Source organism: Dioscorea cayenensis, chromosome 9, assembly GCF_009730915.1.
Source record: "Dioscorea cayenensis subsp. rotundata cultivar TDr96_F1 chromosome 9, TDr96_F1_v2_PseudoChromosome.rev07_lg8_w22 25.fasta, whole genome shotgun sequence".
Lineage (NCBI taxonomy): Eukaryota > Viridiplantae > Streptophyta > Magnoliopsida > Dioscoreales > Dioscoreaceae > Dioscorea > Dioscorea cayenensis.
Window position 1 is genome coordinate 9584004 of NC_052479.1, and position 25600 is coordinate 9609603.

General features: G+C 37.6%; 1 protein-coding gene and 2 non-coding genes across 3 annotated transcripts; all 3 read right to left on the reverse strand.

The window, feature by feature from the left end:
* Positions 1-4499: 4499 nt before the first annotated feature.
* Positions 4500-4606, reverse strand: LOC120269533. Its single transcript, XR_005539184.1, has one exon. It is a non-coding gene; the product is annotated as a small nucleolar RNA R71 (small nucleolar RNA).
* An 8707-nt stretch (positions 4607-13313) lies between these two features.
* LOC120268460 lies at positions 13314-21426 on the reverse strand. Its single transcript, XM_039275862.1, has 5 exons — positions 21152-21426; positions 20807-21026; positions 20475-20528; positions 19377-19439; positions 13314-13493 (listed from the first exon to the last, which is right to left on the reverse strand). The coding sequence occupies exons 1-5, from the start codon at positions 21424-21426 to the stop codon at positions 13314-13316; spliced, it is 792 nt and encodes a 263-aa protein (XP_039131796.1).
* Positions 21427-24395: 2969 nt separating this feature from the next.
* LOC120269884 lies at positions 24396-24502 on the reverse strand. The gene has a single exon (XR_005539512.1). It is a non-coding gene; the product is annotated as a small nucleolar RNA R71 (small nucleolar RNA).
* Between the last annotated feature and the right edge of the window lie 1098 nt (positions 24503-25600).

A 25600-nucleotide genomic window follows, 5' to 3' on the forward strand; every position in this document is an offset into this window, starting at 1 on the left:
TTAATATATTTTAGTATAACACCAAGGCTCAAAGGAATTCATATTGTGCTTGAAGTGATATTCGAAATTTTCCCTAGAAAACATATACTTGAAATGATGTAATTCATAATCCTGTTCAGTTTCACATGAGTATATGTAGTTATAACATATGAAGCAAATATTATTGTGTTGTTGTATGGTATCAACAAAATTTGAAGGCTTACTTAGTATATTAGTATATGTACAAGAGTTTTTGTTTACTTTTAGTATTTTATTGGAACCTTTTGTAGAATTGTTCATCTCCTGACTATAAGGAAATCCTTTGTTTGTGCAGTTAAGAGGACTATGGCAAGAGATTCTGGAAATTTGTTGAATGGCCGATGTTACTTAGCACCACTCATGTCAACCCTCACAGAACTAAGGGAGAAGATGCCCCACAAACATTGGGATATCCTTCAAATGACTCCATTTAGTCATTTTATGGACTTGGAGCCTATAACACAAGAGCGAATTATATTGGACGGGTTAATGCAAGTATTCGATGAAAGAACGAAAATGTTCAAGCTAGGAGAAAGTCATTGCAATTCAGGCCAGAGGATGTAGCATTGATATTGTGCCTACGTTGTGATGGTGAGGCCATAGAGTTCAAACGTAAAAAGGAGCGATGCACACTTGAGGAGCAGTTCTTCACAAAAGGAGTAGACAGAAACAAGGACTGTCTAATATGTACTTTAGGGGGAGTTTGGTTAGATGTAGTTGAAAATGCAGTGGATTTGTATTTACAAATCCTTGTATTTTAAAATTTAGAAGAGTCAAATCCAGTGTTTGGTTTGATGCATTTGTAATGATGAATCACAAAATTTTGTATTTGACCGATGTAGCAGATGGTCTTGTCTTCTTGGAAATTGAAACTTAGTCATGGGTACGACTAAGGTGCTTTGGCACTTGGCCGTGCGAGCTTCACAACCCGTTGGAACACTACTCCCAATGAATTAGCTTCATCAAACGCAACACTAGGAGTCAGGGGAGTATTATTTTGATTGCTTCTCCCACATCTATTTTTGGAATGATATATTTTGAGTGAGCTTGCATGTGTACATTGAGGACAATGTACAACTTAAGTGTGGGGGGGAGTTTCATAATGCGCACATCTTTTCTATTGTTCTTGATTGATATATGCTCACATAGCCAATGGCGGTTCACCGTAGTTGCAATGATTGTATTCTTAAGTCTAGGAGAATTGTTAACATTGAATGTTTTCATACTCTAGTTCTTGCTTGAATTTTTAGGAATTTTTGCCCGATTTACACTTAGTGCACTACTCACTCTTTCAACTCTATTGGAAACTCATGTTCGATGTTAAAGGGACTAGTTAGGTTTATTTTTCTTGTGCTAAACTCAAAAAAAAAAAATTTGAAAATGAAAAGAAGGAACAAAATAGTTTTATTGTTTATTTGTGTTTCTTGGGTGGAAAGAGCTACCACCTATGAAGTATGAAGCTACTCTCACAAGTCGGATACGAGTTATGCCCTAATGAGAGAAAGAGCTATCTCATAGGATGAGTGAAAGCTACCACTCGGGTAGAAAGAGCTACCACCTCGAAAGTGTGAAAGCCACCTTAGCGGCCTCTTTGGAAAGGGCTACCTTAGAGGATGTGTGAAGATACTACCATCTTTTAAATTTTTGTCACTTTTGTAGATAAATAAGTCCCTTGTACTTAGAACTTTGAGGAGTATACCTTGGGTTGTTTTGAGTGAGTTCACACACATACACGAAATTCGGGTTTGTTGTCCTTTTTGATTCAAGTTTTTAGCTAGAGCATTGATTTTTCGTATTTAGTGTTGAAATTTTCCTTACTTGTAGAATAATTTCTTTGTATACCTTGGTGAACCTAAGGCCAAGCACTTTCAATATTATCTTCATCAATGCACAGAATGTTTTAATGTTTGCTTGAGGACAAGCAAAAGCTTAAGTGTGGGGGAGTTTGATAAGTGCTTGTGCGATATGAATGCGAAGCGTTCATTCCTTATGTTGAGCATTACTTTTCTCAGGTTTTTACATTAATATGTGTTTTTTATGTTACTTTTTATACGGGTAGGGTTGTGAGGCCGAGTATGAAGGAAATAGGCCAATGTGGATCATAATGCACCTATTTTGGAGGAGATCTTGCTACGGTTCAAAGCGCGAAGACATAGGTCGGTGTGAGATGCTAGAGTGTGTGCCAACCTCCTCGTATTTGAGTGAGCACATTCATTTGGAGGGGCACAAAAGGCGGTCACACTCGAACATTCGATTTATGCATATAAGAACAAGAGATCCACCAGCGTGCACATCATTGAAGAGGCAAGTGATTCACGATGTAAACGTGTGCCCGTTTGTGTTACCCCAATGGAAGTATGGAATTCGAGAGTATTTCCGGCATAATCATGTAGCGAGTTACTACTGACAAAAACATTGTAGCAAATCATGGCAGCCCCGGCGAAATCGGAGAAGCGAGAATCCACACGGGCATGTGGAAATTATCCACGCCCGTGTGGAAATTCCACAGGGGCGTGTGACATCATACACGCCCGTGCAGTCGCCCGATTCCAGCCCTATTTAAAGCCGATTTCAGCCCCGATTTTGGTATTCTTTTCTCCATCTTTTCCCCAACTTGTGAGAGGACTTCGGCTAGGGTTTCGAGGGGTATTGGCCAAGGTTTTGGAGAAGTTCTACGGCTCCGACATCGTGATTCCATTAGGAAGAAGGTTGGTAGGGGAGCTTCGATCGAGGCGTATCCTATACCGGACGAAGGAATCTTTGGACGATGAGTAGAGGACTCTCCACAAGACCATCGACACGACCATCGAGGGGGTTTCTTTATGGATTCATTGCTTTTACATTCGATTTCTTTGATTGTATTAAGCTCCATGGAGAGCTAAACCCCTAGTGGGTACTTGGATGATTGTGAACCCTAGGATGTATTCGTTTCATTGAACTTCTTTATTATGCTTTCAATAAATTGATGTTTATTGTGAGTTCCAACCTTGAATGCTTGATTGTATGAACATTTTCCCTAGAGTGACACTAGGGTTGAGAGTTCTTGTTGGTAACCTTGTGAGTGAGTGACACACCACGAGCGTTAGACAAAGCTAGGTTGGAGAGGGTTGAGAGGGTGAGTCGAGAGGTACAGGAGCGTCCCCTTTCTCCTCCGGCGTGATAGATTCTACCTCCGTTCCTTGAGTTCTTTGCGACCATAATAGAGTGAGTGGTCTAAGGGATGAACCTCCGCTGGGGCCTAGTTGCGCGTGCAATGGAGTGAAGCGTTGAGAGGATCTTAGTATCTACGGCTTAATTGTGGCTAGGGACCTTCCGCCTGGACCAAACGGTTAGATCTATATTTAGGAAGAGATTTATCACTTGGAATCTCTAGAGTTCATTGCAACTCTATGCGAGTGCGAGGTGTTGAGATTGTTCGATTTCTCCTCCGGGACATGTATAGAGTTAGGCATAGTTGACCTTAGATTTGGGACTATGTATGTAAGGATTTCCACGACTCACCATTGCATTGATTAGGAAGTATAATAGAGGGTTCTTGCACTTGAAGCGATTATCCTAGGTGAAGCATTATCCGAGTACCCCATCTTTATCGATTGCCTTATCCTCTTCTTACTTTTGCTCTTTCACTTGTTGATTTTATTGTTGAGAATTGAATCAATTTCACACCTATAACAATTGATCTTCCACATAGCTAAGAATCAAATTAAGTAATTTCACTCCCTACTCCCTGTGGATTCGACCCCACTCACCCGGGATTATTACTTCGACAAGCCCGTGCACTTGCGGGATATAAGCAAGGGGAACTTGTCAAGTTTTTGGCGCCGTTGCCGGGGAGTAGGCGTTTAGAGATACTTTGCACTTTGTTTTCTTAGATATTTACCCTTCATTCTATTTCATATCTTCTTATTCTATCATCATTCTGATTTTCTTTTTCTTTACTTTTGGTATAGCTCCAGGTTATGACCTGAGGGAATCCATCAATATTGATTGAATGAGACCTTGAGCTTGAACGTACACTTCGAAGGAAAGGGAAAGAACCTGTACAAGAACAGCCTAATCCAACTGATTTGGAAGTAGAAGGATCTGACAACATGGCAGAATAAAATGAGCAACAACGGACACTATCCGATTATGCCAGACCTTCAGTGTTGGGGGCACAATCGAGTATTGTGCATCCCCCAATTACAACTCAGAATTTTGAGCTAAAGCCGGCATTCATCCATATGCTGCAGCAGTCCGCACAATTCAACGGTTTGGCCGATGAGGATCCAAATAGTCACATAGAGAGCTTCCTGGAGGTGTGTGACATGCTTAAGATAAATGGTGTGACGGATGATGCCATCAAATTGAGAGCCTTCCCATTTTCCTTAAAGGGGAAAGCAAAGCAGTGGCTACACTCATTACCTAGGGCATCAATCACTACATGGGAGGAGATGGTAGAAGCTTTTCTAGCCCGTTATTTCCCTCCCGGAAAATCAACAAAGCTTAGGAATGAGATCTCATCCTTTATGCAGTTGGAATTGGAGTCTCTATTTGAGACATGGGAAAGGTTCAAGGAACTCCTGCGCAAGTGTCCGCAACACGGATTCCCGTAGTGGATGATTGTTCAAACCTTCTACAATGGTTTGAATCCGAGTACAAGGCAACTCTTGGATGTGGCGGCAGGAGGTACCTTAGGTAGCAAGACCCCCGACGAGGCTCGTCAATTGAATGAGGAAATGGGGTTAAATAGCTACCAGTGGAACACTAGAGAGAAGAAAAAGGTGGTCGGTCTCCATGAAATTGATGCGGTAAGTTCATTGGCAGCCCAAGTGGAGAGTTTGAGTAAGAAGCTAGATCTTATAGCTTCGAATAGAGTTGCGGCCGTGACAAATTGTGCCTGTTGTGGTGGAGGACATGCTCCTTCCAATTGCCCAACGGTCATAGGTGATGTTTCTTCAGTTGAGAATGTTGACATTGTAGGTAATGGAATGAGACCTCAAGGGAATCCATACAGCAACACCTACAATTCAGGTTGGAAGAATCATCCCAACTTTTCATGGAGCAATCAAGGACCACAGAAGACCATGGGGCCATCGGGGTTCCAACAACAACAACAACAAGCCCCTCAAGTGGAAAACAGAATTTCAGGCTTGGAAACCCAAATGACGGATTTGGAGAAGCACTTGGCTAGATTTGTTCAATCGGCAAATACAAGGTTTGAATCAATCGAGGCTACACTTCGCAATCAGACCGCCTCCTTGCACAACCTTGAAAATCAAGTGGGGCAAATTGCGAAATCTCTTTCCGAAAGGCCACATGGAAGTTTACCAAGCAACATGGAAACCAACCCGAGAGAACATGTGAAGGCGATCGCTTTGAGAAGCGGTCTTGAGGTGGAAGGGAGGCTTCCAAGTGAGAAGCCGAAAGAACATGCACCCGAGGTCGTCGAGGTTGAGAAAGGAGCAAATAAAGAGAAAGAGGTGGCACCCCCACCTTTCAAGCCAAGAATCCCTTATCCCTCTAGATTGAAGAACGACCAAGGGGATGACCAGTATAAGAAGTTCCTGAGTTTGTTCAAGCAACTCCACATCAACATTTATTTTGTTGAGGCTTTGGCTCAAATGCCTAAGTATGCAAAGTTCCTGAAAGACCTATTGACCAACAAGAGAAAATTGGAGGAGAGTGCTTCAGCAGTACTTGATGCTTCATGCTCGGCTGTGTTACAAAAGAACATGCCGAATAAGAAGAAAGACCCGGGAAGCTTCATTATTCCGTGTAACATCGGCAACTTAGGTGAGGAAATGGCATTGGCAGATTCAGGGGCAAGTATCAACGTCATGCCATATACTTTCTTCCAAAAGCTAGGCTTGGGTGAGCCTAGGCCTACTCAGATGACTTTACAATTGGCGGACCGAACGGTACGACATCCGAGAGGCATCATTGAAGACGTACTTGTCAAGGTGGACAAGTATATTTTTCCTGTTGACTTTGTAGTGCTAGATGTTGATGAGGATGCGGATGTACCATTGATACTTGGGAGACCATTCTTGCGGACTTCCAAAGCATTAATTGACATGGACGGCGGAGAGCTCACATTGAGAGTCGGAGATGATAAACTCACTTACCGCCTTGCTGAAGCCATGCGGCATTCTCTCGATTTTGATGACACTTTGTATTTTCTAGACACTACTGATGAAATTGTTGCCACAAACAAACCAAATAAAGCAAGAAGAAATGGAGAAAATAAACTAAGTTATCTAAGTTCTTACTGACAAAAACTTGAGAAAACTAGAGTGAAGCTCTGATGAAATCATTAGATCGACTTCTAAAAGGGGTTAGGAGATGATCTAGAACAAGAGAGGATGAAATTTGGCCAAGGTTTGATGTTGAATAAAAGGAAGAACTCGGTTGGAGAAGAAGAATAGTGAAGAGATAGAGAAAAGGTGGCAAGAAAAAACATAAGAGACCTGACTTCATATAGCCTCAGTGAGGGCCTCATTAAGGCCATATGAAGTAGCTCATTTTCTTAGTTTAGGGCAGACGGCCTCAATGAGGCCGTCATTAAGGCCGCATGCCCTAAGTGTTTCTCTTTGGATGGTGCAGACGGCCTCAATGAAGGCCTCATTGAGGCCGTATGCCCCATGAATTCAATTTCAAGGTTTTAAACACTTCTCAAAGTGCATGTGAATGGCCATAAGGTGTTCTAAAACATCTCCAACATGAAATAATGGCTTGAAAGTTTGATCTAATGCATGAAATGACAACCAAAACACATGTTTCTCATTAAGAAAAAACGAGTAAACACAACTTAGACGATAATAATGATACACAAAGCAATGTGAGCATGGACTTATTCAAATTCAAAACTCTAAGAAAATACGAAAAGAACATTAAAATGAACACAAAGAACATGAAAACATGAACATAAACCACCAAATGCTTGGGTTGCCTCCCAAAAAGCATTTGTTTAACGTCACGAGCCTGACGTACCTTGTCGATTACCTTACGTGGGTTCGAATAGTGAGAAATTACCCCCAGTCACCTATGAATTGTTGTTGTTTCTTTCCGGTAAATTCAATGACATCAATGAATGAACTTCAGATTTTTCATGAGTAAAGAGAGGTGAAAATTGTACCTTCTTTCCTTGAGGTGTTGGATGAGGAGGAGTGATACCTTTCTTCTTTCTTCCACGGACCTCCCTCCAAATTTTTTTCAACATTGAATCCTTTTTCTCTTTTTCTTTGGCATTGTGACTTTGGTTGCTTCAAATTGTGACTTGGAAGAGGAGCGTGAGGTTCTTCTTGATCTTCATTTTCTTGCTCTCCCAAGTACTCATCGAATGGGTTTAGGGTCCTTCGTTGAGCTTTGATTTAGTGTTCGAGTCGAGTTTTCGTGAGTTGGTGATCAATTTCGATTTTGGAAGTTTAGCGAATATCAGGTAAGTATCCCACATATAAATCTTATTATATGTGTATCCTCTAGTTTTTGAATATCTGGAATTTTTGAGAAAAGTACTGTTTTTTATTTATTTGTATTTTTGGAATTATCTTAAAATTAATTTAGATTCCATGTTGATGATATATTATTTTGATTTAAATTTATCTAAAGCTTTAATATTTAGTTAAAAATACTGATCATTTAATTCCTGAATTTTAATTCATTTGTTTAAATTCAGATTGTTTAATTTTGAATTTCAGATATTTTATTTAAAATCTGAATTTTTAATTCATTTCACCAAATTCAGGTTTTCTAATTTTTGAATTTCAAATATTTATTTAGTTTATGATTAATTCATTTATTTAAATTCAAATTGTTTATTTTCTGAATTTCAGGTATTTTATTTAATTTCTGATTAGCAAATATTATTATTTTTATTATTTGTTCATGTTTGGATTACATTAACTGGTTTATTTTCATTTGATAAAATGGGATCACGTTACTGTAAATGTCTTGTAATTTGCCCGATTAGTTTATTGTTTTGACAATAGGAAGTATTTTGACATAGAAACTAGTCTTCAATTAACTATCCAATAACCCTGTCAGTGGGGGTTAAACAGTGACTATGTCGACATGTATTTTGATTTAGAAACTATAGTTTCCCACTGCTTGTCATCGGTGAAGAATAGCAGCATTTGATAATTTTGGCTCTGGTCACCGAGAGTAAAAATATGACTTCTGATAAATTTTGTCTCGGGTCACCGAGGGTAAATATATGAATTTTGTGATTTTGTTTTGGCAATAGTTGTTTGGGGGACCTATATGCTCAATTTTTGACAACTGTGTTTACTTGCAATAAATTTGTTTTGTTGAGTTTGCATTCTGATAAATTATGATTTTGAAGTGATCCCTATATTTTTAGTGGGCTTACTGGGCGGTCAAGCTCATAAATATTGTTGATATTTTTTTCAGATCAGGAGTAGGGGTGTGTGGCAGATAGCTTAGCAGAGATTGTTAGGCCATCGTCAATTTAATTAGCATGTAATAAGTCTCGTTTGTTGTGGCCATAGGTTTTATTTGAATAAGCTTGTATTGACTGTGCAAAACACTTAGTGTGTTTCTTTCAGTGTTAAACTCTATTCATATTCTTGATTTGATGCATACTGATGCTTGTTCTATGCAGGACAAAACACTTGGGGGTGGACATTATTTTGCGACCTTCATTGATGATCATTCAAGGAAGGTCTGGGCAACTGTTTTGAAGACCAAAGATCAAGTGCTTGATGTCTTCAAGGATCTCCATGTCAAGGTTGAAAGGGAGACAGGAAAACAGTTGAAGGTAGTGAGAACAGATAATGGTGGTGAATACAGAGGGTCATTTGAGGAGTACTGTAGATGTCATGGCATCAGGCTTGAGAAGACTCCAGCCAAGACATCTCAGCTTAATGGCGTGGCTGAGAGAATGAACAAAACAATTGAAGAGAGGATCAGATGCATGCTCTCTGATGCAAAGCTTCCTAAGTCCTTTTGGGGGGAAGCTATGAGGACTGCAGTGGATATGATAAATCTTTCTCCAGCAACAGCTCTAGATGGTGATGTGCCGAACAGAGTGTGGACTGGGAAGGATATCTCCTATACTCATTTGATAGTATTTGGCTACAAGGCATTTGTTGACATTCCTAAAGATGAAAGGTCCAAGCTTGATGACAAAGCAAAACAGTGCATTTTCTTGGGTTATGGTCATGAGGAGTTTGGCTACAGATTGTGGGATCCAGTTAACAGGAAGGTTGTCAGGAGCCGAGATGTTGTGTTTCTAGCAGACCAAATGACTGATCTTGATGAGCAGGGTGAGACCTATAATTCCTCAGTTAAGATTACTGTTAGTGTTGATCCAGTTCCTTCACCTATATAGAGTTCAGCTCAAGGGGGAGATGTACAAGAAAATGGAAATGAGATTGTTAGAAATGAAGTTCCTCCAGTTGAAGATGTGGAGCCAGTTCAAGAAATTGAAGAAGCATCTCCAGCACCACCAATTAAAACCCAAGTGAGAAGATCTACTAGAGACCGTCATCCATCTAACAGATACAGTACAAATGAATATGTTATGCTCAGTGATGGGGGAGAGCCAAAAACATATGAGGAAGCTATGCAACATGAGAAGAAGCAGGAGTGGTTTGGAGCCATGCAGGAGGAGATGAGTTCCTTGTGTGAGAACCACACCTATGATTTGGTGAAGCTTCCTAAGGGCAAGAAAACACTTAAGAACAAGTGGGTGTACAAGTTGAAGATTGAAAGTAATAGCTCACAACCAAAGTACAAGGCAAGGCTGGTTGTGAAGGGGTTCAGTCAAAAGAAAGGTATTGACTTTGAAGAAATATTTTCTCCAGTTGTGAAGATGTCATCCATCAGAGTTGTGCTTGGTTTAGCTGCTAGTCTAAACCTAGAGGTGGAATAACTTGATGTGAAAACCGCATTCCTTGATGGTAATTTAGAGGAGGAAATATATATGGAGCAACCAGAAGGGTTCAAAGTCAAGGAAAAAGATAATCTAGTGTACAGGTTGAAAAAGAGTTTGTATGGACTCAAACAAGCGCAAAGGCAGTGGTACAAGAAGTTTGATTCCTTTATGGTGACTCAAGAATATACTAGAACATCTGCTAATCATTGTGTGTTTGTGAAGAAACACTCAAATGATGACTGCAATATTCTTCTACTCTATGTTGATGACATGCTTATTGTTGGTCGTGATGCAAGCAAGATTGAAGACCTGAAGAGATAGTTAAGCAAGTCCTTTGCTATGAAGGACTTAGATATAGCTAAACAAATTCTTGGTATGAAAATCTCCCGTGACAGGATGAATGGGATGTTGTGGTTGTCTTAAGAAAAATACATTGACAAGGTTCTTGAGAGGTTCAACATGAAGGATTCCGAGGCTATTTGTTCTCCACTTGCAGGTCATTTTAAACTTAGCTCAAGTCAATGTCCTTCAAGTGAGAAAGAGAAGGAGGAGATGAGCCGAGTTCCTTATGCATCCGTTGTTGGCAGTTTGATGTATGCCATGGTGTGTACGAGGCCAGATATTGCTCATGTTATTCCCGTTGTGAGCATATTTCTCTCAAATCCGGGAAAGGAACACTGGCCTGCAGTGAAGTGGATATTGAGGTATCTAAGAGGTACTTCCTGGGTATGTTTGTGTTTTGGTAAAGGTGAACATTTTTTGTATTGGTACACAAATTCAGATATGACAAGAGATGTGGACTCCAGAAAATCAGTTTTAGGGTTCATGATGATTTTTGCTGGGGGAACTGTTTCTTGGCAGTCAAAGCTGCAGAAGTGTGTTGCATTATCCACCACAGAAACTGAGTATATTGCAATTACTGAGGGTTGCAAGGATGCTTTGTGGATGAAGAAGTTTCTTGAAGAATTGGGTATGCAACAAGAGAAGTGTATTGTCTATTGTGACAATCAGAGCGCCATCCATCTTTCCAAGAATTCAACATTCCATTCGAAGTCCAAGCATATCGATGTTAGATATCATTGGATTCAAGATGTTCTTGAAGCGAAAGAGTTGTACTTGGAGAAGATACACACTAGTGAGAATGGGGCTGATATGTTCACCAAGGCATTGTCCAAGGAGAAGCTTGAAGCATGTCGGGAAAGAGCAGGACTGGTAGAACCCACCAAATGGTGCTAAGGGGGAGATTTGTTGGGTCCAACCCATTTGTTGGGTTGGCCCATGGTTTAAAAAAAATGAAGCTATGTTGACTTATGGAGGAGGGCTTGAAGGGAATTTCACAGTGGTAAAAGCTCTCATCTTTGATGAGAATGAGGGGGTGACGATTCACAGTTTTTTTGTGGGAAAAGAAGAGAAAAGGTGAAAGGGCATCATCTAAGGAAGAGAATGTGGAGCTAGGGTTCCTGGAGAAAGCAAGATTAGAAGGCTTCATCACCGGATCTCTCCTAATCCTTTGGTTTGATCCCTTAACTCTCATTCCTTAAGGTCCTTTTGTGAACCATCCTAGTGTATGGATGATGTATGAGTGTTGAATCTCTTTTCTTGTGAAATTCATGTTCTTTGCATGTATTCTTCTAGTGAGCTAGAGAGAACTTGGTGTTATCCCATAAGTCAACATAGTGGAAACATGTTTAAGAGACTCTAAAGAGTCCCGTGGTTTTTCCTTGATTTGTAGGGTTTCCACGCTAAAAATCGTTTCTTGTGTTGTTGTATGTTTGTTCATCTCATTCTAACATGAATGGGGGGTTTGATAGCATTTTATGAGTTGTTTTGAACCCTTGAAGCCTTGTAGAATCCTTGGGAGGAGCATTGAAGCCTCAAGGAAGCTATTGAAGGTGTTTTGCAGCTTATGCGGGCTGCATACGGGCTGCACAAAATCGCCAGTGAGTTTCACAGGGTGTTCCCGAGCGCATGAACCCTGTATATGAACAATGTTTTTGCTACAGTACCGGTGCTACATTACTCGTGCTATAGTAACCTCGTAGACAGAATGGCTCACGGGCAAGCTTGCGCCCGCATAGGTTCGCTAGTGAGGTTCACGAGCAAGTGTGCGCCCGTATACCGGCCGCATATGAACAGTAACAGTGCTACATTACATTAGTACAGTAAATTCTGTGTTTTTTACTATTGCATTTCAGGCAAAACCCCAACATTTATCACTAACTTTACTACTAAGCGCAGCTGTATTTCCCATATCTTAACTAACACAAGACGTTTTAGTGGAGAAAGGTAATGACTTTTTGCTACTTCTCTTTTTGTGTGTTTATCCAGTGATTATGTAATCTATATGATTAAAGTAATCATCTCCTATTTTTTAATATATTAAAAATTTCTTTCATGTGTAGCTCAACGAGAAAAGCTATTGGAGAAGTAGCTCCATGGTCAAGTTGAACAACTTACAGTGAAGCAAGTCGGTGATACTTCCCCAATTTCTTTTAGAACTCCCAAAAGTTTTAACCTTATCTCTACATTCTATATATGAATCTCATTTTATAGGCACAAGCAAAGGTTTGATGAAGGAAATACAGAGAAAAGAAAAAGATTTAGAGATATTAAATGGTTTGCAAATGAGAGTAGAAAGTGAAACCATCGATACTAATACCACAAGGAACCGATTTAACAGAGGTTCTTTTGGAACATTTACAGATAATAGTTTTTAACTCCTTCGAAGACCTCTCCATACAGGTAGCATAACTGAAAACTAGCAAAAACTAATGGTTTTGAGGTATGCTCTGGTTTTTTATATTCTCATGTGATTGTCTTAATAAAAATTTCATTTTTCAGATACACCTTTTATATGATATCTCTTGTAATTCATTTATATTGATATTACTCAAACTATTATGTGTTGTTAAAATTTCATTGGGTTTTATTTAGATGTTGTGGACTAAACGCAAATTAGTTCTCTTTTAAGATGGCCTATTAAATAGTGTGTAAATGTTGGATTAGAGCCATAACTGAAATCAAAGTTGTGGTATGGGAAACAAAACTCCCTGTGCCATCACTTTCGGCAAGGATCGGTGGTCATTACGTTAGAGTAACTATAGTAACCGATTACACAATTAAAGCTTCTTTAGGTGTGCATCTGTGAAGTGCTAGATTTTCTCCTTGAATGGCTATTTATGCATCAACCACTTGAGTGTCAGTTAGAAGTGTTGGTGAGAGGGAGAGGAAAAGTGTTTAAGACCCTAGGACACATTGGCTTCTCTGTAAAACCAAAAACAAAATGGCTAAGTTTTGTATTTCTCTCATCCTCGTGATCCTCGCCGCATTGCTCATCCTTGACCATGCTACCGTAAGACTTCCCGAATGGCCCGACATTCCCCCCAAAGGCTACAATGGCAACGTGGCCAAAAGACTTCTAGAATGGCCTAACATTCCTCCAAAAGGCGACAACGGCCAAAAAGCTATAAGGTTTCCATAATGGCCTGACATCCCTCCAAAGGGCTATAATGACTAGAAAGCCATAAGGCTTCCAGAATGGCCTGGCATCCCTCCAAAGCGCTACAATGGCTAAAAGCCATAAGGCTTCCAGAATGGCCTGACATCCATCCAAAGGGCTACAACGGTCAACTAACAATTGCAGAAATTGCACCTAGCACCTTCGATGAGGTTGATGATGTTCCTTATATCGATGGGGCATAGCCGGAGGCAAGCGCTCCACCGAGTGCAGTCCCATCCCAGTGAGATGTGGCTACTATTAGTCTAGATCAATGCCCAAGAGAATAAAGCTCCCTTGAAGCGGAAGGAGGATGGGATTTCACAAAGATGAGCATCAATTATGTCCATTGCATAATGAGGATGACGTGACTAGTAATTACGCTTTATTTCTTAGTTTGAGCAAGTACGGGTGGGAAGTATTTCAAAATATACACAACAACCAAAAACAACATTAAATGACATCATATGTTATGTTTTACTGGTAAAAAATTGGAATCCACTTCCCCGGGCTTATAGCGATTTCTCATAAAGATGGTTAGGGAAGTTGTTCACCGGGGAGGCGCTCTGAACATTTACTAATAACCACTTATGGTTTTCTTGCCTCACAATTGATAATCATGTTTGGGAAAATGTGGTTATAAACAACAATGCATGAAAAATGCAGGTCGCCATGCGCACCGGTTGAAAAAAGCAAAATGGTAACCTAACCGTATCAATTTTAGTAATTTGGTAAGTGGAATTATAGTTCAATTATGTTAATATTATTCTTGCAAGCCACATTTCTATCATCACACATCACAGTGTCCTTGAAAGAAGAGGGATGTACTCTCATTTAGATGGTCAAGGATTCCCAGTGACAAGTTGCTCCCAAATTTTAATAAAAAGTTGGGATGTGCTCACATGTAGATGGTCAAGTGTTACTACAAAGAAACCAAAGATTTTGTGAGTCTTGAGAGATAATTTTTTATTCTTACTAAATATTTTTGAAACATTTTGTAATGATCAATTTTAATTTTTCTTTGCTTATTGGATTTAGTTTTATGGTGTTTCTAACTATTAGTTGTTTAACATCTGTTTGATTTTTTTATTATTAGAAACTAAGTTGCCACCAAATTTTTGTCCTTTCAAAAAGGATGGCGGAAAGGGTGTTAAAATTTTGGTAAAATCCTTGAGTTAATTAGTCTCTCTACTATAGGCACTCTGCCCTTTCGGTCCGTCTATTACAAATATTAATAATTTCATCCCTCTATTTTTTCAATTAGGCAAATCAAGTTCCTTTGCCAAATGGTCGTTAGCTTCTCTGTTATATCCTATGACGTGGCTTTAAATATTAACAAAAATTAATAAACTATTATAAAAATTATTAAAAATTATTAGCAAATACTAAAAATGATTAAAAATTATAAAAAAAATTGAAATTATTAAATTTACACAAAAGTTTAAATATTAAAAATATTAAAAATTATAAAAATTATCAAATATTGTAAAAATTATTAAAAAAAATAAGGGCATAAATGATGCCATGTGTTATAATGTCATTTCAAGTATGAAACTTCCCAAACTCGAAATCCTAAATTAACTCCCCAGCCTATCTTTTTTAACTTTAATCATGATCTTTTTTACTTGATCTAGTTAAAAATATAATTAGTATTTTTTAAAATATTTCAAAATATTTTTATGATCCTAATACGTTTTTATAAAATAATTAATACTTTTTTATACATTTTTATCAAAAAATAAAAAAAATTATAGAAAGTATTAAAAATTATAAATAAAATATAAACAAAAATAAAAATTGTGTATGTTATATGTTAAGACAAAGGAAACCCAATCATGAGTTTCATGATGTTTAGAAGAAAAATAAAAACAATTTGCTTTTAGGTTTATTGTGGTGCTATTAACATAGCTTACATGCGACATGAACCAACGAGCTCTTAGCTTATTGCTACCGGGACCCTTGTGTAAGATTCTCTTTTTGAGGAGACAGACGATGGAAACCTACATAAGGTGAGGGCACAATATTGTTGAGCTAGCAGATGTGCTCCCCATTAGTGCACGTCCATAACTATTATTCTTAAATGGGGGTGCTTGTTGCCCAGTAAAAATCCATGCAACATGAACAGCTTTGAGGACCAACTCTAGTGTTGGCCTTCTGCAAGTCTTTAAGAAAAAAAAGGGATGATAACTAAATAAATAAATAAAAGCAATTTATCTCATTTCTTCACCATAAACATGTTCATCTATCATTTAAAAATGACATATATATATATATATATATATATAACAAAAAAATATATAAACTAATGTTTTTAGACCTGGACGTGAACTACCTCCTACCTACTTTTTGATTGGTAATTTGGAGGTCTCGGAAAAACTTTAATTTTCTCTTTATGTCCCTTCTAAATTTTTTACCTACTTAAAAATTTTTTTCTTTTCTCTTTTTTTTTTTTCATTTTTATATTTATTTCTACCAGCAACCTTATTGGAATAACCAAAATTTTGTGGCAACCTAGCTTCTAATAAAAAAAAAAACCAAATAAAAGTTGAACAACTAATAGTTAGAAATACCAAAAAAACTAAATCCAACACACAAAGAAAAATTGATAATTTCAGAATGTTTCAAGAATATTTAGTAAAACCAAAAAATTATCTCTCAAGACTCAAAAAATCCTCAATTTCTTTTCATTAACACTTGACCAAAAGTTAAAATTGCAAGCAACTTGTCACAGGGAATCCTTGACCATCTACATGAGAGCACATCCCTTTTCTTTCAAGGACACTGTGATCTCAGCATGTTTTTGAAAACACCGTGATGTGTGATGATAGGAACATGACTTGCAAGAATAATATTAACGAAATGGAAGTAGAATTGCACTGTCCAAATTGCTAAAATTGATACGGTTTAGATCTAGGTATGAAACTCCCCAAACTCAAAACCCTAAATTAACTTCCCAACTTAATTTCTCCAACCTCAATCCCGATCTTTTCTATTGACGTGCAGGATAGGGTTATAAAAAAATAATTATGGTATTTTATTTTAATATTTTCTTTAGGTATGAAATTCCCCAAATTCGAAACCCTGAATTAACTCCCAAACCTATTTTCTCCAAGCTCAATCCCGATCTTTTCTAACGACATGCAGGATCGGGTTCTAAAAAATAATTATAATTTTTTAATTTTTCAATATTTTCTTTAAGTATGAAACTCCCCAAACTCGAAACCTTAAATTAACTCCTCAACCTATTTTCTCCAAGCTCAATCCTGATCTTTTCTAACGACGTGCAGGATCAAGTCATAAAAAAATAATTATAGTTTTCTTAAATTTTTTTTAATATTTTATTTATAATTTTTAATACTTTTATCAATTTTATTTTTTTATAAAAATAAATTACAAAAAGTGTTAAAAGGTATTATTTTTTTTTATAATTATTTCATAAAAATGTGTTAAACATTATAAAAAAGTATTAAAATTATTTAAAAACTAAAATTTATAAAAACATATTTAATAATATTAAAAGTATTAATTATTATTTCAAACTTGATCAAGTAAATAAGATTAGGATTAAAGTTGGAGAAGATAGGCAAGTGAGTTAATTTAGGTTTTTGATTAGGGAAGTTTCATACCTTGAAAATTACCTTACCACACGTGGTATCATACGTGGCAGCCCTTCGTTTTTTTATTAATTTACAATTTTTAATAATTTATAATATTTTGTATAATTTTTAATAAATTATTGTAATTTTAATTTTTTTATAATTTATTAATTTTTGTTAATATATAAACCTACATCAGCAAGATATAGCAGAGAAGCTAATGACCATTTAGTAGAGCACCTTAACTTGCCTAAATGAAAAAAAATAGAGGGATGAAATTAGTAGCGTTTGTAATTAAGGGACCAAAAGGACGGAGTGACTACAACAGAGGAACTAACTCAAGGATTTTATCAAAATTTTAGCACCATTTCCACCACTCTTTGTGAAACGATAAAAATTTAGTGACAAACTTGGTTGTAATAAAAACAAAAACCAAATAAAAGTTGAACAACTAAAAGTTAGAAACACCAAAAAAACTAAATCCAATAAGCAAAGAAAAATTGGTCATTACAAAATGTTTAAAGAATATTTAGCAAAAATAAAAAATTATCTCCCAAGACTCACAAAATCCATAGTTTCTTTTTTGTAACACTTAACCATCTACATGTGAGCACATTCCAACTTTTTAGTAAAAATTGGGAGCAACTCGTCATGGGGAATCCTTGACCATTTACATGAGAGCACATCTCTCTTCTTTCAAAGACACTGTGATGTCAGCATGTTTTTGAAAACACCGTGACGTGTGATAATAGGAACATGTCTTACAAGAATAATATTAACGAAATGAAAGTAGAATTCGACTTACCAAATTACAAAAAATTTATACGCGGGTTATGTTAACATTATGGGTTTTTCAAGCGGTGTGCATGGCACCCTGTATAGTTGTTTATAACCACATTTTCCCAAACATGATTATCAATTTTGGGACAACAAAACCATAAGTGGTTTTTAGTTAATGTTAAGAGTGCCTCCCCCGGTGACCAACCTCCTTAACCATCTATATGCAAAACCATTTAGTGTTGTAACCTTTCGAAAGGATGCCAAGACATTTTGGAAGCATTGTGGTTTTTTGGAAGTTGTAGCCTTTTAGAGGAATGCCCCACCATTCGGGAAGTCTTATGGTAGCATGGTTGATGATGAGTAATGTGGCAAGAATCACGAGGATGAGCGAAATATGGAACTTGGCCATTTCATTTTCAGTTATATAGAGAAGAAAATGTGTCCTTGGGTCTTGAACAGTTCTGTCACACCCCTACTCACAGTCAGGCCTGAGACAACCGCCGCATTAATTTAAGTGGAGTAATCAGCACCTTCCTTGAATTAGCGTAAGGCTAACAGAAAACCTAACCTGAGCAAAATTCACCAAACAAACAAAAATAAAACCTAGGAAGAACACCATAGATATAGATATATTTATATAACCAAGGTGTGAGTACAAGAGGTGATATAGATAGCTCAAATATGCAACCCAACTGATCCAACCTATACAAGGATTGATAACACACAACATGCTCTAAAAGATGTGTACATACCTACAACCAAAGACAATGCCCACAAGCTGCTACCCAGCAGAGGGAAAGGCCCCATGTACTACTCAACCTGAGGAGGGAAACAGATGAGTGATGAGTAATGTTATTGCTCAGTGAATGAATAAGCCACATAGTTCAAATAAGATCAAAATGAAACCAATAAGTATGGTAGCAAGAATAACCAATAAATTAATAGCTTATAATTAAGTATAATCACTAATGAATTCAAAAATAGCTTAAGAAAAAATAGTTATTTTGAAAATGCATAATTCACCAACAAGTCATTCTTTGAAAACTCATCGGGTTGACCTCAAAGAATGTTCTCCCTAATTGTGGCCATGACTATGGCTTTGAACTTGCCAAGGTTATTTTTAAATATAACATAATCAACTAGATATGCCAACTCGGCATTGGCCCCTGAGAACCTCGTGTGATGACCTCGAGTGTCTCAATGAGCAATTGTCCCATTTAGGCTCTCTACGCGCCTTCTGATATGGGTAATATAATGGTCAACCACGATGCCTCTATAGGCCATCTATGGGGACCTCCACTGTAATGAATCTCACAAAGCTTGTCACCATCAAATTATATGAAAGCATTTGCACAACAAATTACATGAAAGCATTTGCAAAATAATTGCATATTAGAGCATAAGACTTTCCCTTCACAAGAAGTGTCAATCATATAACCTTTCCTTTCACAAAGAGAATAAGAATCAAAGAAGAATAAGGATTAAAACACATCAAATAAATTTCAAGATTGGAATTGCATTCCAAAGCCATACACAAGTGTAAATGCTCCAATTAGTTATCATTAAAATCTCACTTGATTATGAGTTTTAACAACACAAAATTACTCACAATGAAGACCCAAAAGTAGTCAAGCTCCCTTGAAGGCCTTGACTTTGCTTGGGGGCTCTCCTCCTACAAATACGAAAGCATTCCATATACAGAAACATAAGAGAAAAGTACAAAAATGGAAATCAATCGTAACAAATGAAATAAATCACATTCGATGTCGACAACGAAGAATTTGGGTCTGCCCTTAAGATGGTGGAATGAAAACTTGATAAGGATTAAATCCATAACTTCAAAGATTTTGAAACAACATGTGCCAACACGTGATTGCCATAGTACCGGGAAACAAACTCTCTGATCTACAGTAATTCCAGTGTGAGCTATAGTATAAAGAGTTGATACTCAACAAATCTCCCTAGGATACATCCCTCATCCCCTAGGATTTTCAAGAAACACAATAAAGTGATGTATAAAAAACTTCTAAAGCATTCAAAGACCATGGTTTCAATCCAAAATTCCATCTAAAACAAGATATTCAAAACTCTCAAAAGAGAATCAAGAACAAGAGAAAATATGGAATTTAATACTTCTCTACTCAAAACAAGGATCCAATAACCTCCATACAAAGGGTAACACTTAGAAAGCTTAAACAATCACAACAAAATTTCAAAGAGCATAAATAAAACAATGAAAACACCAACTTGCAAAGCTACTCACTCTAATCAACTTCAATGAAGAAGAATTGACTCTTTAATTCCAAAACAAGCTTGAGAATTTAAGGGAACCTCAAGGAAGAGATGATGAATGGTCAAAGTAGCGAAGTTCTCTTAAAATCTCAACCGTTGGAGAAGTTAAAGTTAAAAAATAATAAGGTTTGAGGCAAAATGACCCTTTTACCCTCACTACTTCAACTAAATCGCTAAAATGCCATTACACAAAACAAAAGGACAAGAATGCCCTTTAATTCAAAGAAAAGACAAAGCAAAAGAAACAAATAATTAATATCCCTAAAGAGGCAAAGAAAAGGCATAAAAAAATAGAGAACAAGATACTATTTCCTTAAAATTCACCAGCGTCACTGAACAATAGAGGACATTATTTACGTAAAGATGCTTCTAGCTCCCACGTCATCTCCTCAACATTACCACTTTTCCAAAGAACCTTAGCTATAGGTATAACATTCTTGTGAAGCACCTTATCTTGTTGATCAAGAACCTGAACTAGTTGAAGTTCAAATTTTAGATCTTATCAAAATTGCTGTAGTGGTGTCTTAAGTATATGCGAAGGATCAGGCATATACTTTTCAACATAGAAACCTGAAAAACATCATGAATTCTCTCTAACCTTAGAGACAACTCCAAACAATAAGCAATTGGTCCAATTTGCTCAATCATAGGGAATGGTCCAATATAGCAAGGACTCTACTTCCTTCGATTCTGAAAAAGAATAACTCCCTTCTAATGAGGGATCTTTAGAAACACTCTGTCACTCACATCAAACTCTAAAGCTCTTTGACTATTATTAGCATAGCTCTTTTCACTATCTTGAGCTGCTTTTAACCTTCCTTTGATCAACTTCACCTTGGTAGTGGTCATCTTAATCAACCCAATACTTTGCAGCTTAGTTTCCCCAATATCATTCGAACAAACTGGTGTTCGATACCTCCTTCCATACAATGCTTCATATGAAGTTTTACTAATGCTCGCTTGGTAACTGTTGTTTTAGGAAAACTTCACAAATGGTAAATGTCAGTCCCAACTACCTTGGAAATCACAAATATATGCCCTAATATATCCTTAAGTATCTATATTATCTGCTCATATTGGCTATATGTCTACGAGTGATAAGCTGTACTAAACTTCAAAGTTGCCCCAAAAGGTTCTTGTAATTTAGGCCAAAATCTAGATGTGAATCTAGGATCTCGATTAGAAATAATGGATATTGGCAGGCCAAGAAGTCTAACAATTTCCTTAACGTAGAGTTGTGTCAACTTCTCTAATGAATCTCTTACATGAGCAGCTAGAAAATGTGCTGACTTCGTCTGTCTATCCACCACCTTCCATATCATATCATGACCATGCGATGAGCGAGGTAAACCAACTATGAAATCCATGTTGATATGCTCCCATTTCCACTTTGGAATAGACAAAGACTGTAACAATCCTCCTAATCACTGATGTTCTACTTTCACTTGTTGACACACTAAGCACCTAGCAACAAAATAGGCTATCTCACGCTTTCTCCTGGGCTAGCAGTAGTTCTCTCTGAGGGATCTATACATCTTGGTACTCCCTGAATAAATTGTAAATACTGAGGAATAAGTTTCTTTTAGAATCTTCTTTCAAAGTGTAGGATCTCTATGAACCCAAAGACAGCCTTGAAACTCCAAAGTACCATCAACTTAAGTTCTGAATTTACTGTCTTCTCTTTTCTCTAGCTATGCATTTCCCATTTAGCTCATCATCCATTTTCTGTGCCTAGATCTACTCTATTAATAGAGATCTTGCACTCAAACATGATAATAGAGCCTCTCCAGATTCTATCTCAAACTTCACACCCAACCCTTGGAATTTCAATAAGTGAGGTAGGTAGACAAAGCGCACAAAAGCCAAAGCGATAAGTGCTTGTGTATTAGTAATACGAAGTATTTTTTTCTTACATTGAGCATCACTTTTATCAGATTTTATCGCTTATGCATGTGTATTTATGTTATTTTGTGCATTTAGGGTTGTGGAAACAATTTTAGAAGAAAGGAAGCAAAAATCGATCATGGATGCATTTGTTGATGAAGTTCTTAGATTGAACAAATGTGAAGACATAAGTCATGGTCAAAGACATGTGGATGTGTACCAACCTCCATTGTACTCAAGCGAATACACAAAGTGGAGGGGCATAAAAGCAGTCACACTCATGCGTTCTTACTTGTGTAATACAAGTAAGAGTGTCATCAATGTGGTTTCAATGAAGACGCGACGCTATCCACTGCATGAATGTGTGCCCATTCATGTGGCCTCGATGAAAAGAGTGGAATTGGGAGCATTTTGGCGAAGTACTGTATTAGTTTACTATAGTAAAATGACTATTCATAGCTTGCAGGAAACAAGTTCTAGAAATCCACACAGCCGTGTGAAAATTTCACACGTCCATGCGGATGCTTGATTCCAGACCCTTTAAATACTGTGACTTGAGTATTCTAGAGAGATCTTTTTTCCATCTTTTGCCCACCTTTGGTGGCACTCATGGCTACGGTTTGGAGAGGCTTTACTTAGATTTTTGGAGTGGTTCTATGGCCTTCAACATTGCATTCCTTTGGAGAAGAGTTATATGGGGTGCTTTCGTTAGTACCGATTTGGCGAGGTATGTCCTAGGCTTGACAAGGGGACCATTGGAGAACACGGCGCAGCTTTACAAGACCATTGATACGGACTACAAGGGGGTTTTATTTATGGATTGCATGCTTTTACATTTGATTTCATTGTTGATTGTATATTGCTTCATGGAAAGCTAAAACCCTAGTGAGTGCTTGGACTTGTAAACCCTAGGATGATTTTGCTTCATTGACTCTTGTTTTGCTTCTTTAATTGATGTTTTAATTGAGTCTCAACCTTGAATGTTTGTTGTATTGATTTTCCTTTAGAGTGACACTAGGGTTGAGAATCTATCTTGGTAATCCTTGTCGATGAGTGACACGCCATGAGGGTTAGATAAAGCCAGATTGGAGAGGGTCGAGAGAATGAGTCGAGAGGTAGCAGAACGTCCCCTTTCCTTTCTGATGTGCTTTATCCTACCTCCGTGTTCCAAGAGTTCTGCAGTTATGATAGAGTGAAGTGTTAAGAGACAAACTCCAGTGGAGCTTAGTTGCACAAGGAACAGAGTGAAGTGTTGAAGTAATCCTTAGTGCTGGGGCTTAATTGTGACTAGGGGTCTTTTGCCTAGACCAAAGGATTAGATCTATACTAGGGAATAGGGTTTATCAATTGAAGTCCCTAGAGCTTCATGCAACCCCACACAGTGTGAGGCATCGAGAGTATTCTTTTCCACCGGGACATAGTGTAAGGGTTAGTCACTGTTGAACTTAGGTTTGGGACCTTGTGACTTAGGATTTCTATGACTTATTAAACTTCAATTAGGAAGCATAATTAGTAGTCTTGCACTTGAAATAATAGTCCTATGGTAAGGAATGTGTGGGTACCCCATTCTCTTATCAATTACCTCTCCTTATACCTATTGCGCTTCTCCTTCTTTTCTTTATTTTTATTTGCATTGATTTTGTTCACTCATCACAGCTTGGTTTTCACTCGAGCTAAATAGCATTGCTTCTTGCTTCTAAGCACTATTCCCTATGGATATGACTACCCACTCACCGGGGTACTTTGGAAGCATTTTGCGAATAAAAATGGGTGTGTTAAAGTTTTTGGTGCCTTTGCTGGTGAATAGACGTTTTGAAATTGTTTTGCACTTTACTATTTTAGCTATTCATCACTTGTTCTATTTCACACTTTCTTATTCTTCCATCATTCTAATTTGTTTTCTTTCTTTAGTTGCAGCTCCAGGTTATTACCAGAGAAAACCCTTCAACTTTTGTTGAAGGAGATCTAGAAATTGGAAGAAGAAATCATAGACGGAGAAAAGAACCTGTATAAGAATAGACAAATCAAGCTGAGATAGAAGATGAAGGGTGTGATAATATGGCAGAACAGTATGAGTAGCAGAGGACACTCTCAGATTATGCCAGACCCGCAGTTCTTGGCAAGAGGTGTAATATTGTGTCGCCACCAATCATAGCTCGTAGTTTTTGATCTCAAGCTAGGTTTCATCCAGATGTTCACAATCGAATGACATGCTTTTAATGGTTTGGTCGATGAGGATCCAAACAATCACATAGAGAACTTCTTGGAAGTGTGCGACATGCTCAAGTTTAATGGTGTTACAGATGATGCTATCAAGTTGAGGGCCTTCCCGTTTTCCTTGAATGGGAGAGCAAAGCAATGGTTACATTCATTACCTAGAGCATCGATCACTACATGGGAGGAGATGGTAGAAGCTTTTCTTGCCATATATTTCCCTCTTGGAAAATTTGTGAAGCTCAAGAATAAAATATCTTCTTTTATGCAAATAAAATTGGAGTCTCTTTTTGAGACATGGGATAGGTTCAAGGATCATCTGTGGAAATATCTTTAGTATGGCTTCCCTAAGTGGATGATCATTCAAACTTTCTATAATGGTTTGAACCTAAGCATAAAGCAGTTACTTGATGCTGCAGCAGGAGGTACCTTAGGAAGCAAGACCCCTTAAGAAGCCTAACATCTTATTGAAGAAATGGCTATGAACGGTTATTAGTGGAATACACAGGACAGAAATAAGGTAGCCAGACTTCATGTGATTGATGCAGTCACATCATTGGCGGCCCAGGTTGAGTCATTGAGCAAGAAGTTAGACACTCTAACTTCTCCTAGAGGGGTAGCAGTGATGAGTTGCACTAGGTGTGGGGGAGGACATGCTCCATCTGATTGCTCGATTTCTCTGGTGGTACCACTTTTGTGGAACTGGTTGATTTTGTAGGTAATGCAATGAGAGTCCAAGGAAATTCATATAGCAACACTTACAACTTAGGGTGGAAGAACCACCCAAACCTTTCTTGGAGTAATTAAGGCAATAGAAGACTATGGCACTACCGGGTTTCCAACAACAACAACAAGCCTTGAACATGGAGAATAGAATTTCAGGGTTGGAAAACTGGATGACCGACTTAGAAAAAGCTTTGACCAAATTCATTCAATTATTAGATACAAGATTTCAATTGGTTGAAGCCACACTTCGCAACCACACAGCATCATTGCACAACTTAGAGAATCAAGTGGGCCAAATTACGAAGTCACTCTCGGAAAGACCTCATGGGAGTTTGCCTAGCAACATGGAGACCAATCCAAGAGAGAATGTGAAAGTGATCAGTTTGAGAAGTGGTCATGAAGTTAAGAGTAGGGTCCTTAATAAGAAGACAATACTTGAGTTACCTAAGGTCATGGAGGTTGAGAAGAGAGCTAAAAACAAGGAGGTGACACCCCCACCTTACAAGCCAAGAATTCCCTACCCTTCAAGTTTGAAGAACGACCAAAATGATGAGTAATACAAGAAGTTTTTGGGTCTATTCAAACAGTTGCACATCAAAATCCCATTTATGCAAGCATTGTCTCAAATGCCTCGCTATGCAAAGTTCCTCAAGGATCTCTTGACCAATAAAAGGAAGTTGGAGAAGAGTGTATTTTTGATTCTTAATGATTCATATT